At 41.0% G+C, this 15,145-nt stretch overlaps 1 protein-coding gene across 1 annotated transcript in view; it reads left to right on the top strand.

Moving 5' to 3' along the window:
- Positions 1-1,151: 1,151 nt before the first annotated feature.
- Positions 1,152-15,145, top strand: part of LOC104604691 (Tetratricopeptide repeat (TPR)-like superfamily protein) — an 83,641-nt gene continuing 69,647 nt past the window's right edge. Inside the window, exons 1-2 of the mRNA XM_010269157.3 lie at positions 1,152-1,619; positions 2,122-2,247. Of these exons, the coding sequence (XP_010267459.1) occupies positions 1,288-1,619; positions 2,122-2,247 (458 nt within the window). The 5' untranslated portion in view covers positions 1,152-1,287. The remainder of the gene's footprint in view (positions 1,620-2,121; positions 2,248-15,145) is intronic.

The following is a 15,145-nucleotide window of genomic DNA, read 5'->3' as shown; positions in this document are numbered from 1 at the left end:
CAAACTTGACGTTGCACATCGCCACTATGCAGAGGCCTGGTTTAAGTTAAGAGGCAACAAATAATTGTTTCTTACCTTGGATTTTATTGGATAATAATGACCTGAACTTTTTGACATATTCTTGATTAGGATAATAAGGGTCTGTTTGGTTTGTAGTCGGAAGTGGAATTAGAATCGGAATCAGAATCAAAATTCTTTGAAATTGGAATCAGAATGGTCAATTTTCATAATTTGTTTGATTCAAACAATAATGGAAATGAGAATTAAAATCAGCAGGAATGAGATTTCATTCCCAAAGGGAGGGGCAGTGAATGGCCATTCCCTCAAATGGGGGAATGCCATTCCACCCAATCAAACAGTAAGAATTGGAATAGCCCATTCTAATTCCGATTCCAGACCCCTATTCCTGTAAACCAAATAAACCCTAAGTTTTGAATTTTCAATCCTTAAAATGAAGCTATGCTTCATCTAATTTTTCCTCTTCTGAGTTATATGATAGAATTGCCCATCGGCAAATGCCTCCTGTAAAGCAAAGTCGTTGTTGATGGTAGCCTTGATCTTGCAGCATCATCGCCGCCCACCGATGCGTATCCATGGGCTGTTGTTCCTCGCTAACACATGTCATTGGCTTCTAGAACAAGAAAGGGGTTAGAAAGAACACGCCCACCACCCCATTGCAGTTTAACTTCTTTTGGAACGGTGGTACATCCGTTGTTGATCCTAAATGGGTACTGGGTTGCCGTTGTTTTACCTTATCTCCTTCCTGTTCTGTTTAGAGGTATCGTCATTTCCCCTCCCTCTTTTTCGTTTTGATTAGAGGTGAGCCTACCATCTAAAGGTAGAAAACAATGAACAATATCTTTATTAGTCCAAAATTTCAAGTAGTTCAACAGGTGTAGTATGAAGGTAGATGATAATGGACAAAGGTAGATGATAATGGACAGTGTCTTCTTTTAAAGAATAATTTTGATATTTTTAAAAATTGTGATTTAATAACCAACTGTCCATTAACGGTAGGAGTCAATTTGACACTTTTTAAAACATATTTAAAAATTTAGGTACTAACTTTACACTACCCCGAAAGTTTAGGTACTAACGTGAAATTTCCCCATTTTTTTTTTTCAGGAAATTCCTTTCGATTCCTAATACAGGCGATCCGGAGTGACCATCGGGCCTACAAAATGCACTGTTGCTAACAAGATTGAGTAGAGAGAAGAAACCTCACTTCTTTTCGAAGTCTGAATTTCTTTCCTCCTCGTTGATGCTTTGCGGACTATCGTTTCTAAAATGTCTGCTAACGTCGAAGAATTGGAGTTGCGGAACAACGAGAAATCGGAATTGGAGAATGGAAGCGAACTTGGAAGAGTCAAAGATTCAGATCCCGAGCTTGATCAAACTAAAGATGGAGAGATTAGATCAGAAGAGGTAGAAAAATCTCCTGCGGTTGAAGAAACCGTGCCTTCCGGGCTTCAGAAAGATGAAGAGAAAAGCCGAACTTTTACGATGAGAGAAATATTGAATGAATTGAAGGAAGATAGAAACGAAATTTCAGACGGAGAAGTTAAGAGAGGTACCACTAGTTACGATGCAGACAGACAGGATGCAAGCTCTCCTCACAGGTTAGTTCTGCAGATCCGTTTGTTTAGTAGATATTCTTATAGGAAGACCTGGGGTTTCTGTTATCTTTGGATTGCTTAATCCTTCACCGGCTTTATTCACGTTTTTCAGTTCTTAATGCAGTGGAGGATGGTTTGTTCTAAACAGATAATATAAGATTGTGGTACCTTTGCTATTACGCATTCAGTCCTGCATATTCCTTTAATTCATTGAGCAGGATCATAATTGTTAGTTTTTCATTGTGCTGTTGGCCTTTTTCTTTTCTATCCATCTTTCTATTGCTGCAATAATCTGTAGCCGTAATTGATTGGTTTGATGCAGACTTGTGATCAGTGCTTTACTCAATTTTAAAATCATTCAAACTGCAAAAATGAAAAAAAAAAAAGATAAACCAAGCATAATGTTTAGACTTTAACATTTTCCATCAAATCCCATTTCATAGGCTCTCTTAGTTTTGGTAAAGAGGTACATTCTTTTTCTCATTTGATTTTTAAAACATTTCAGTCAAGAAGAAATGCAACAGAAATATTTGGGCCAGAGCAATGTTGCCATGGAGTTGATCAATAATGTCACTGGTGTTGATGAGGAAGGTCGTGCTCGCCAACGAATTCTTTCTTACGCTGCTAAAAGGTATGGCTGTATTATTTGCTATGTGTTCTTTCCATGTTGGAGGAGGGTTAGAGATCTTATAAATCAGGTTATTGGGCTATACTGGCATTGTTTTTAACTATAATTTTGCGATATAATAGCTTTTGTTGCTACTTTCCAGTTTAATTCTTTTCTGTTATTGATTAAAAAGGAAAGATAGTATTTCTTCAGTTGTCATTTCCAAGGATTCATGTTTTCCATGGAAAAACATAGTAAGACTTCATTATTTTAGATTGAATTTTCTAGATTCACATCTGATACTACTAACAAACTCAGACTATATCTGATAACTATTTTTAGTTGGCTTGAAGCTGACATGGTCCTTATGTTGAATCAATAAATAAGGTCATTACATTTTTTAATGGATATTAAAGTAAAGTAATTTTATTCATCAAAAGAACAAACAAAGTAATTTTAATTGAAATTTAAGAGGAATTAATTGAATAATTTTTTAAGCTACTTGTAGCTGTAGGTAAGGGGGGTGATCTTCTTCTTTTCTTTATTTTATTTCTATCTCATCCCTAATTTCCCTTCATTTCCTATCACATACACCATTGTAAAGTTGTGGACCTAAGAGCCAGAATTTTCCCATGTATGCCAGAAAAGATCCTATATACCTTGGGTCTACAATGGTAAGTGGTTCTTTGAGTTCCTTACCTGGTTTTCTCTGATAACATCTTCGTGTACAACTCTAGTTGGACTGAAGACCTGGGCAACATTGTCATTATATTGGATGATTTTAGACAAGACCACATTTATGCCAAGTCCAGTATGTATCTAGGTCCAATAATTGGGAGATATTGTGGAATTTGGCCTCATCTGAACTGTGCCTTAAAAGATTGAGCATATGGTCAACTGGCCCTTATCCCCTATTGTGAATAGCCTAGGAGGTGTCCTTTGCCTTATGGGGTATTACTGTTAGAGAATATCAACCTATTCAAGGACCTCATCTAACAGCTTAAGCCTTTAGGTTGAATGGTTCTTTGAGATGGTATCAGAGCCATTTTGACCAAGTGGTCTAGTGTTCGATCCTCATTACCCCCATTATAATTAATTAAGTTTCAGCACAAGGTATGGGTGGGCCTGTGCTTGTTCACACTTCAAGCCCAATTGGTTTTTGTGTGAGAGGGCGTGTTAGAGAATATCAACCTATTAAAGGACCTCATCTAACAGCTTAAGCCTTTAGGTTGAATGGTTCTTTGAGAATTACCACTTGTTTGTATGAGGGTTTGGCTTGATTGTGGCGCTGTTGACATTGCTGTTAAAGAAAGATTCCTTCACCTAGAACTCTTAGGCTCATCATGCATTTGATGACTTAAAACAAGCCATTGTTGCCTCACCCCCAGATTTGGCCCTCCCTTATTTCACCAAAAAAGTTGGTCATGGATTGTAGTGCATTAGGGGTGGGTATAGAGGCCCCACTTATGCAAAAGGATTATCCAATTTGCCTTTTTTTTCAGTATGGCTCTTTTGGCCCTGGTCCAGCCTAAATCCACATATGAAAAGGAACTTATTTTAGTTGTTTTAGCAATTCAAAGGTGGGAGTCCCTATCTCTGACGCTGGCAATTCACTATAAGAAATGGCTGACGGGAAACACTTGTTGGACCAACTAACCCTCATCCTAGACTAGTAGGGGTGGGTGGCCAAACTCTTCAGGTCTGATTACAAGATTGAGTACAACTCACCCACTAATAAGGCTGGAATACTCTATAAAGGGAGGTTGATATAGCCTGACTCATTGTGACCTAGCCCACTTACCCTCTTTCAAAATGACTTGAGAGGAAGAAGCCCAAGCTGACCTAGACGGCTATTACCGCTTGTTCCTATGAGGATTTGGCTCCATTGTGCCCCGATTGACATAGCTGTTAAAGAAAGATTCCTTCACCTAGAACTCTTAGGCTCATCATGCATTTGATGACTTAAAACAAGTCGTTGCCTCTCCCCTAGATTTGGCCCTCTTTTTCACCAGAAAAATTTGTCGTGAATTGTAGTGCATTAGGGGTGGGTATAGTGGCCCTTATTTTGCAAAAGAAGCATGCAATTGCCTTTTCTAGTATGGCTCTTTTGGCCTTGGTCCAGCCTAAATCTGCATATTCAAAGGAACTTATTTTAGTTGTTTTAGCAATTCAAAGGTGGAGTCCCTATTTCCTGCGCTGGCGATTCACTATAAGAACTGGCCAGCAGGGCTTCAAATACTTGTTGGACCAACTAATCCTCATCCCAGACTTGTAGTGATGGGTGGCCAAACTCTCGGGGTCCGATTACAGATTGAGTACAACCCACACCCACTAATTAGGCTGGAACGCTCATAAAGGGAGGTTGATATAGCACGACTCATTGTGACCTAGCCCACTTACCCTCTTTTAGAACGACTTGAGGAAGAAGCCCAAGTTGACCCAAAATTCATGAAGATATGCAAGGGTTGGGCTAACAATCCACATATCACACCGGGGTATACATCAGTCATAACACTCTTCCGAGAGGGCTGAATGGTTATATAAGCAGCCTCTAAACACATACTTGAGATATTACATCAATTTGAGGCATCTCCCTTTTGCTGACACTCCGGAATCCCAAGTAGCTACCGAAGACTGGCAATCTGCAATTGCTGGAAGGGGACGAAGAAGTAGTTTTGGGAATTTGTGACCTCTTACCCCACCTACCAATAGTAGAATTGTGAGACAATGGATTCCCTAGGGTAGCTTCAAGCTCTCAAGTCCTAGAGCTGGTATGGGAAGAAACCAGTATGGATTTCATTTTTTGTCTTCCTACTTCAAACGGAAAATCGGTTATACTGGTCACAGTGGAACATGGGACAAAATATGCCAACTTCTGAGCCTTTTCACAACCTTATAGGACCATCACTGTTCCTAAAGGAGTCTATATATATTTTTTTGTTTGATAAGTCTAAAGGAGTCCGTATATTGGTCTATCCCATCCCGATTTTAGATGACAACTCAGGCCCTGGCCCGATCTTTAATAATGTCCAACACAGGATTTAGTAGAAAATACATTAGTCTTATAGGCCAACACCATTGCTAAAGGAGTCAGTATATTGGAAAATCCAATCCTGATTTTAAATGATAACTCAGGCCCTAGCCCAATCTCTAATAATTCTCAGCCCACGAGTCGATTTAAATCAATTTTTTGAGTCGAGATGTAGTCCCGATTTTAAACTGCCCAACCCACAATTCTTAGTAAAAAACTTATTTGAGCTGAATGCAGTCCTAATTTTAGACGACTATTGCTTTCGTTACTGAGGAGAGTTAGAAGACAAATGGATCTACCTTATAAGACCGAGATTGTTCCTGAAAGAGTCAGTATATTGGGTAATCCCATTGCGATTTTGAACATAACTAAGGCCCTGACCCGATCTCTGAAAATGCCAACCACGAATTAGTAGAGAAATAGCTTAGCCTTATAAGACCAACACCGTTCCTAAAGGTGTACAACCCACGCCCACTAGTAAGGCTCGAACGCTCTATAAAGGGAGGTTGATAAGTCATTTGTGACCTAGCCCAGTTACCCTCTTTTTCAGAATGAGTTGAGGAAGAAGCCCAAGTTGACCCAGAATTTATAAAGATATGCATGGCTTGGGCTGAGGATCCACATATCACACTGGCGTATACATTAGTCATAACACTTTTTTTTGTTAAGTAAATAAAAAATTTTATTAAATAGAAATAAGTTACAAATGAAGGTGATAAGTCATCTCCTGAGTACAAGACCAGCTTTCAGACTAAATAACAAGCTCCACATTACATATCTGATAACCCAGGACCTCTCCTTACCTATTTCCAAAATCCTCCTTTTCTAGCTGACTGAATTTTGGAAGAATCAACACCCATTCTATCATTGATCTGCCCACAACCGCAACCATCTTCTCCATGCTGCAAGCTTTGTTTTCAAAAGTCCTGTTCCTCTCCTTCCAGATGTTCCAACAAATTGAAAATGGGATACAGCTCCTTAATATCTTCACTTTCTTACTCCCACTCAGCCTAGGCCAGGTAGAGAAAATCTTTGTTGTTGAAGTTGGGCGAAAGCCAGAGACCCCGAACATGGTTGTAAACACTTTCCACAGGAAACTTGAAACTTGCATGAAATGAATAAATGAATAGCATTCTCCTCTTGCCCCTCACAAAGACAACATCTGCTAGCCATATTAAAACCTCTGGATTTCAAGCGATCAGCTGTCAAGATGCTGTCCATTGCTACCAACCAAGCCAGAGCCTCAACTCATGGAGGAACTGGGTTTCCCCAGATGCCCTTAATATGACTTGAGTCTGAGTTAGACCTGCTGAGAGCCAAATAACATGACTTGACTGTGAATTTACCATTTTTGCACTCTTTCCACCAGAGCTTTTCTCTCAACTAAGTTGCAGGTTTTACATCCTCTAGTTTTCTAAGAGAGAGATGTACTCTTCAACTTCCCTATTCAACAAAGGCCTCCTGAATTTCGGACTCCAAATCAACTGGTCTTCCCTTCTCTTATAACAGTCACTGATAGCAATTTCAGCCTCTGTTAATCTATACAGCCTTGGACATAGCTTGCAAAGCTTACCCACCCCATACCAATCATCCTCCCAAAACATGATTTTAGATCCATCCCCTACTGCAAACTTAGTTAGGTCTCTGAATTCCTTGTTAAAGGTCGTGATCCCCTTCCACACACTCACCCCATAGGAAGCCCTCACCTCCTTTGATTCCCAACCAAATTTCACCACTCCATACTTCCCAACCACAGCCCTCCTCCACAATGAGTTCTCCTCTCTCCCTAAGCTAAACCTCCAAAGCCATTTCCCCTGTAAGGCCCTATTTAAAAATTCTCTCTCCTTATCCCCATCCTTCCCCTCTCCTTCGGTCTACACACCTTGTCCCAGCTCACCAAATGAAATTTCTTGCCCCCTCCTCCCCCACCCATCCTCGATGACACTCCGGAATCCCAAGTAGCTACCGAAGATTGGCAGCCCACAATTGCTGGAAGGGGATGAAGAAGTAGTTTTGGGAATTTATGGCCTCTTGCCCCACCTGCCAATAGTAGAATTGTGAGGCAATGGATCCCTTAGGGTAACTTCAAGCTCTCAAGTCCTAGAGCTGGTATGGGAAGAAACCAGTACGCATTTCATCTTTTGTCTTCCCACTTCAAACGGAAAATCGGTTATACTGGTCACTATGGAACATGGGACAAAATATGCCCCCTTCTGAGCCTTTCCACATCCTTATAGGACCATTACTGTTCCTAAAGGAATTTGTATATTGGGTAAATTCCATCCAGATTTTAAATGATAACTCAGGCCCTGGCCCGATCTTTAATAATGCCCAATCCACGAGTTAGTAGAAAATAATTTAGTCTTATAGGCCAACACCATTGCTAAAGGAGTCAGTATATTGGAAAATCTAATCCCGATTTTAAATGATAACTCAGGCCCTAACCCAATCATTAATAATTCTTAGCCCATGAGTCGATTTAAAATAATTATTTGAGCCAAGATGTAGTCCCGATTTTAAACAACTATGACATTCATAGTTGAGGCAAAGTAGTAGTAAAATGGGTCAGTCTTATAAGACCAACTCTGTTCCTAAAGGAGTCAATGTACTGGGTAATCCCATTCTGATTTTAAACAATAACTCAAGCCTTGACTTGATCTCTAATTCTGCCCAAACCACAATTCTTAGTAAAAAATTTATTTGAGCTGAGATGTATTGTAGTCTTGATTTTAGACAACTGTGGCATTCATTACTGAGGAGAGTTAGAAGACAAACAGATCGACCATGTAAGACCAAGCCTGCCTCAAGGAGTCGGTATGTTGGGTAATCCCATCACGATTTTGAACATAACTAACCCGATCTCTAAAAATGCCAACCCATGAGTTAGTAGAGAAATAGCTTAGACTTATAAGACCAACACCGTTCCTAAAGGAGTACAACCCAGACCCACTAATAAGGCTGTAACACTCTATAAAGGGAGGTAGATATAGCCCGAACCATTGTGACCTAACCCACTTACCCTCTTTCAGAACGACTTGAGGAAGAAGCCTAAGTTGACCCAGAATTCATGAAGATATGCAAGGCTTGGGCTGAGGATCCACATATCACACCGGGATATACATTAGTCATTACACTCTTTCGAGAGGGTTAAATAGTTATATAAGCAGCCTCTAAACAGATACTTGAGATATTACACCAGTTTGAGGCCTCTCCCTCTCATTGACACTTTGGAATCCCAAGTAGCTACCGAAGACTGGCAACCCACAATTTCTGGGAGGGGATGAAGTAGTTTTGGGAATTTGTGGCTTCCTGGCCCACTTGCCAACAGTAGAGTTATGAGGCAATGGATCCCCTAGGGTAACTTCAAGTTCTCAAGTCCTAGAGCTGGTATGGGAATAAATCAGTATGGATTTCATCTTTTGTCTCCCCACTTCAAACAGGTTATACTGGTCAAAGTGGAACTGTGGAACATGGGACAAAATATGCTAAATTCTGAGACTTTCCACATCCTTATAGGACCAACGCTGTTCCTAAAGGAGTTTGTATATTGGGTAACCCATCCCAATATTAAATGATAACTCAGGCCTTTGCCCCATCTTTAATAATGCCCAACCTACGAGTTAGTAGAAAATATGTTAGCCTAACCTTTGCTAAAGGAGTATATTGGAAAATCCAATCTTGATTTTTAATGATAAGTGAGGCCCTATCCCAATCTCTAATACTTCTCGCAGCCCACGAGTCAATTTAAAACAATTATTTGAGCCGAGATGTATTCCCGATGTTAAACAACTGTGACATTCATAGTTGAGGCGAAGTAGTAGTAAAATGGGTCAATCTTATAAGACCAATTCCGTTCCTAAAGGAGTCAATATATTAGGTAATCTCATCTCGATTTTAAATGATAGCTCTATTATAATTCGGCCTGCCTTTGAGTTCTGTTAGTCTGATAACAACCAAGAAGAGAGAAGAAGAAAGAAGAATGAAAGAGAGAGAGAAAGGAAGAGAAAAGGAGAGAAGAAAAGTCTGGTTCGAATTAGGGAAAAATTACTTCTCCCATTCGGCCAGACATGTTTTATATTACTAATATAATGGAAAAGACACATGTGCCCTTATTTTTAAGTGAAGGACACTAGTTCTAATATAATATTACAGATCATCAACCTCAACATAAGTATAAAGACAGAAATACCCCTACACTAACACCCCCCCTCAAGTTGGTGAGTATATATCATATAATCCCAGCTTGTTACATATGTAGTCCACTCTTCTCCGACTCAACCCTTTTGTAAAAAAGTCTGCCCACTGGTTCCCTTTGTTAACATATGCAGTGTCTATCACTCCATTCAGCACCTTATCTCTCACAAAGTGACAGTCAACCTCTATGTGCTTGGTTCTTTCATGAAACACCGGATTAGAAGAAATATGAACTGCAGCCTGATTGTCACAATAGAGCTTCATTGGAGTGTTAATATTGTATCCTATCTCCTGCAGAAGGTTCCTTAGCCACACTAATTCACAAGCAGTATGTGCTATAGCTCTATATTCTGCCTCTGCACTGCTGCTTCTCGCTACGACTGTCTGCTTCTTACTTTTCCATGTCACCAGATTACCCCCAAGAAAAGTGCAATAGCCTGTGGTAGACCTCCTATCAGACATAGAACCGGCCCAGTCAACATCAGTATACCCTTCTATTTCAAGTTTTCCACCACTTTTGTATATCAAACCACGACCAAGGGCCCCTTTTAAATACCTCACAATTCTTAGAACCGCATCCCAATGAGGAACCAGAGGTTTCTGCATGAACCGACTTACCACACTAACCGCAAATGAAATATCTGGTCGAGTAATGGTTAGGTAGTTCAGTTTACCTACAAGTCGCCGGTATCTGCCAGGGTCTTCAAACACTTCACCCTTATCACTGCTCAACCTAGTATTTGTTTCCATAGGTGTTTCAGTTGGTTTAGCACCTAACAAACTTGTTTCTTCTAGCAAATCAAGCACATATTTCCTCTGACACAAATTAAAACCATGCTTAGATCTTGCTACTTCTATCCCCAAGAAATATTTCAATTTACCAAGGTCCTTTGTTTGAAAATGTTCTTGTAGAAAAGTCTTCAACCTGTCAATGCCCATTTTATCATTCCCGGTAATAACAATATCATCTACATACACCACCAATAGGATTTTTCCTGCCTGAGTCATGACTGAAGACGGAATGATCAACTTGGCACTGTTTCATATCAAACTTCTTTACCACCTCACTGAACCTACCAAACCATGCTCGAGGAGACTGTTTAAGCCCATAGATAGCCTTCTTTAGTCTGCATACCTTACCATCCTCCCCCTGAGCAACAAACCCCGGTGGTTGCTCCATGTAGACCTCCTCGAGCAAATCACCATGCAAAAAAGCATTCTTGATATCAAGCTGATAGAGGGGCCAATCATACATAGCTGCAAGAGAGATCACAACACGGACCGAACCTATCTTAGAAACTGGGAAGAAAGTCTCTGTGTAGTCAATACCATCGGTTTGGGAGTACCCTTTTACAACCAATCGAGCTTTCAGGCGCTCAACACTACCATCAGGCAAATACTTATCAGTATAAACCCACTTACGACCGACAACCTGCTTTCCAGGAGGAAGAGCGGTGAGGTCCCAAGTATGATTATGAAGTAGAGTTAAGAGTTCTTCTTCCATTGCACGGCACCACCCTGGAGAGGCAAGGGCTTCCTGGACATCCTTAGGGACAACAACTGAGGATAACAAAGAGATAAACTGGTGATGGGAAGCAGAAAGGTGAGTGAGTGAAACATAATTAGAAATAGGATGAAGGGTACAAGTGCGTTTACCTTTCCGCAAGGCAATGGGAAGATCAAGATCAAATACTGGGTCTGGGGCTGGTGTGGAGACAACTGCCGGATCTATCGACGGTGATGGAGCCGGAGGAGTAGCAACCGGTACATGTGGGCGATGTGTATACACTTGACAGATAGGTGGGCGTTCAACAGGTGGTGGCACTGGAGGCAAGGACTTGGTCACGGCTGGAACAAGGGGAACAGAATCGGCAACTGGAAGTGGAAGAGGGGGAGGTGATGAGGAGGAAGAAGCATCACCAGACCCCAAGAAAAATGGAGTAGACTCAAAAAAGGTAACATCAGCACACACAAAGGAACGTCGAGAACTAGGATGGTAACACTTATACCCTTTCTGGGTCCGAGAATAGCCAAGGAAGATGCACTTAATGGATTGTGCATCTAACTTGTCCTTCCCGGGGCCCAGATTATGGACGAAGCAGACACACCCAAAAGCCTGAGGAGAAAGAGGAAACAAAGACAAGGTGGGAAACACGGTAGTGAATGGGGAATGACCATCAAGGATAAACGTGGGCATCCGATTAATCAAGAAGCAAGAAGTAAGCACTGCATCACTCCAAAAGGGTTTGGGAACATTCATGTGATGCATGAGGGATCGTGCTGTTTCCAAAAGATGACGATTCTTTCTCTCAGCCACCCCATTTTGTTGTGGGGTGTAGGTACATGAGGTCTGATGTATAATGCCATGTTGGTCCAAGTATTCTTGAAATGATGAAGATAAATATTCACGACCATTATCAGAACGAAAAATTTTAATGTGAACACCAAATTGATTGCGAATCTCAACATAAAATTTTTGGAAGATGGTAAACAATTCACTTCTTTCTTTCATTAAATAGAGCCACGTCATCCTTGAAAAATCATCAACAAAAATGACAAAATATCTATATCCATTGTATGACATCACTTTATAAGGACCCCAAACATCTGAATGAACCAAAGAAAAAGGACTCGACACACGGTTATCAACCCTAGAACTAAAGGGAACACGATGATGTTTCCTCAACTGACACGACTCACAATCTAAAACAGAAAGTTGAGTCAACGAAGGAACCAAAGATTTCAAAACTTTCAGCGAAGGATGACCAAATCGACAGTGCCACTGGAGAGGAGAGAGAGATGACTGGAGAGCTGTTGATGTTCTTCCACCACCGTCAAGATAATACAATCCACCAGCTTCATGCCCTCCACCAATCTTCATCCCCGTCTTGAGATCCTGAAAAACACACATAGAAGGGTAAAAAGTAATAGAGCAATTAAGTGACTTGGTCAGCTTACTAACAGACATAAGGTTAAACGGAAATTTAGGGACATACAAAACTGAGGATAAAGATAAGGGGGTCAAATGAACATTGCCAACACCCCAAATCGAGGATGTGGAACCATTAGCAAGAGTAACAGATTGTGATGTTGAGCAATGAGAGAGGGAAGAAAACACACTTGGAGTTCCAGTCATGTGATCGGAGGCTCCAGAGTCAATAATCCAGGGATTGGGTGTGGATGCCAAACAAGCCATACCTGAATGTGCGAAAGTAGTCGTGTTCTGTTGAGATGTGGACTGGACAAACCTCTCATACTCATCACAGGGAACACTCACCATCTCCTTCCCGGGAACATTTGTGGATGTAGGAGGCATCTGATCAGCTGAACGATTCTCCTGTCTGAAATTGGTGTCACTAGTCATGGCATGATTGGCCCAGGTTGAGGGTGGACCATGCAAGTCATAGCAATAATTAATGGTATGTTCATCCATACCACAATGAGTACATCTCCTTGGGCCCGAGCCACGTCCTCTGCCACGGGCTCCCCCTGAATCTCTACCTCCAGTACGACCACCACCACGGTTATATGTAGGTCCACCACCACCACCACCACTCCGGCCATATACCGGACCACTGCTACCACCACGGCCAGATTGAGCTCCTCGAGCTCCACCTTTAACACCATGACCCCTTGACACTGCAAAGGCTGATCTATTTGAGACATTAGAGTTCTCAGTAGATCCAGTGGAAGTCCTCCGAAGTCGAGCAAACACCTCTTCTAAGGAAGGGAGAGCTGACCCTCCTAGTATTTGAGCCCGCACTGGTTCATACTCAGATTTCAGCCCCACAAAAAATCGACTCACATCAAGCTGTTCTCTCTGTTGTTGCTGAATTTTGACATCAGAAGTGAGGGTGTGATAAACATTCAACTCATTATGAATGTTTCTCATACTAGCATAGTACTCGTCAAGACTTTGATTGCCCTATTGCAGATTAAAGTATTCCTGATACAACTGATATACTCTGGTTGTATTGTCTTGACCAGAATACAACTTCTTAGCATGGTCCCACACATCTTTGGCAGTGTCAAGAAACATGAAATTTACACTAATCTTGGGTTCCATACTGTTCCATAACCACGTGATAATCTGTGCATCCTCTTGTTCCCAGTCTTCATACTCATGAGAATCATTGGAGGGTTTCTCCTCCCTTATGTGTTTCACCTTCTTCTTTGCCTTAAGAAAAACTTCTACAGATTTAGCCCAAGGTACATAATTCTCTTCATTCAGTTTAATGGAGGTCATTTGAATATTCAGGTAGTCAGCAGGTATCATCACATTAGATTTGCTATCACTGTAATCTCTCATTGCTGAATTCTGTTATTACTAAATTCGGCACACTGCACACTACTTGATCACACTAATCACACTGGTTTCAACACTTGTTATTGCTGAAGGTTGCACTCCTTACACCACAAACCCTACCCTACGACTACCTGAAATCTCACCACTATATGAGAACCACTCCCCCTTCGAATCACACAAAAAAAACAGCATAAACCCTAGTACACACAGTCTGAAATCCCATCATATGATCCGAAACATTCTTCCTATTTGATTCATAACAAAAAATTTGCATAGAAAACTCTTACCTCATCACCCGAAAAACAAACCACACAAGAAGAAAATCAGTCCACACAAGACACCCACTGCACCACACGAATCAGCCCTCTTCTCTTCATCGATTAGGGGAGGGTTTCTTAGAGACCACAACAACCGACCACGAACAGCACAACTGGAGGCATAGAAACCTCCAAGGGAAGAGGGTGACCACTCCTTTTCAACCCTTTCCCTTATCTCCAATCGATGGCAGAGAAATCAAGAGAAAACCCTAGATTGAGTGCGTAGAAAACAGAAATCTGGGCAGATCCGAGTTGCTTAGTTGAACTCTGATACCATATTATAATTCGGCCTGCCTTTGAGTTCTGTTAGTCTGATAACAGCCAAGAAGAGAGAAGAAGAAAGAAGAATGAAAGAGAGAGAGAAAGGAAGAGAAAAGGAGAGAAGAAAAGTCTGGTTCGAATTAGGGAAAAATTACTTCTCCCATTCGGCCAGACATGTTTTATATTACTAATATAATGGAAAAGACACATGTGCCCTTATTTAAGTGAGGGACACTAGTTCCAATATAATATTACAGATCAGCAACCTCAACATAAGTATAAAGACAGAAATACCCCTACACTAACAAGCTCAAACTTGACCTGATCTCTAATACTGCCCAAACCATGATTCTTAGTAAAAAACTTATTTGAGCTGTGATGCAGTTTTGATTTTAGATGACAGTGGCATTCATTACTGAGGAGAGTTAGAAGACAAATGAATCTACCTTATAAGACCAAGACTGTTCCTGGAGGGGTCAGTCTATTGGGTAATCCCATCGCGATTTTGAACATAGCTAAGGCCCTGGCCCAATATTTAAAAATGCCCAACCCATGAGTTGTAAAAAAATAGCTCAGTCTTATAAAACCAACACCTTTCCTAAAGGAGTACAACCTGCATGCACTAATAAGGCTGGAACGCTCTGTAAATGGAGGTTGATATGCCCTGACTCATTGTGACCTAACCCACTTACCCTCTTTGAGAATGACTTAAGGAAGAAGCCCAAGCTAACCCAAAATTCATGAAGATATGCAAGGCTTGGGCTGAGGATCCACATATCAGATTGGGGTATACATTAGTCCTAACACTCTTTC

This window comes from Nelumbo nucifera, chromosome 1 (assembly GCF_055504915.1).
Source record: "Nelumbo nucifera cultivar China Antique chromosome 1, China Antique-T2T, whole genome shotgun sequence".
Taxonomy (NCBI): Eukaryota; Viridiplantae; Streptophyta; class Magnoliopsida; order Proteales; family Nelumbonaceae; genus Nelumbo; species Nelumbo nucifera.
The sequence above is the reverse complement of the archived record's forward strand: the minus strand, read 5'-3'. Positions and strand labels throughout refer to the sequence as shown.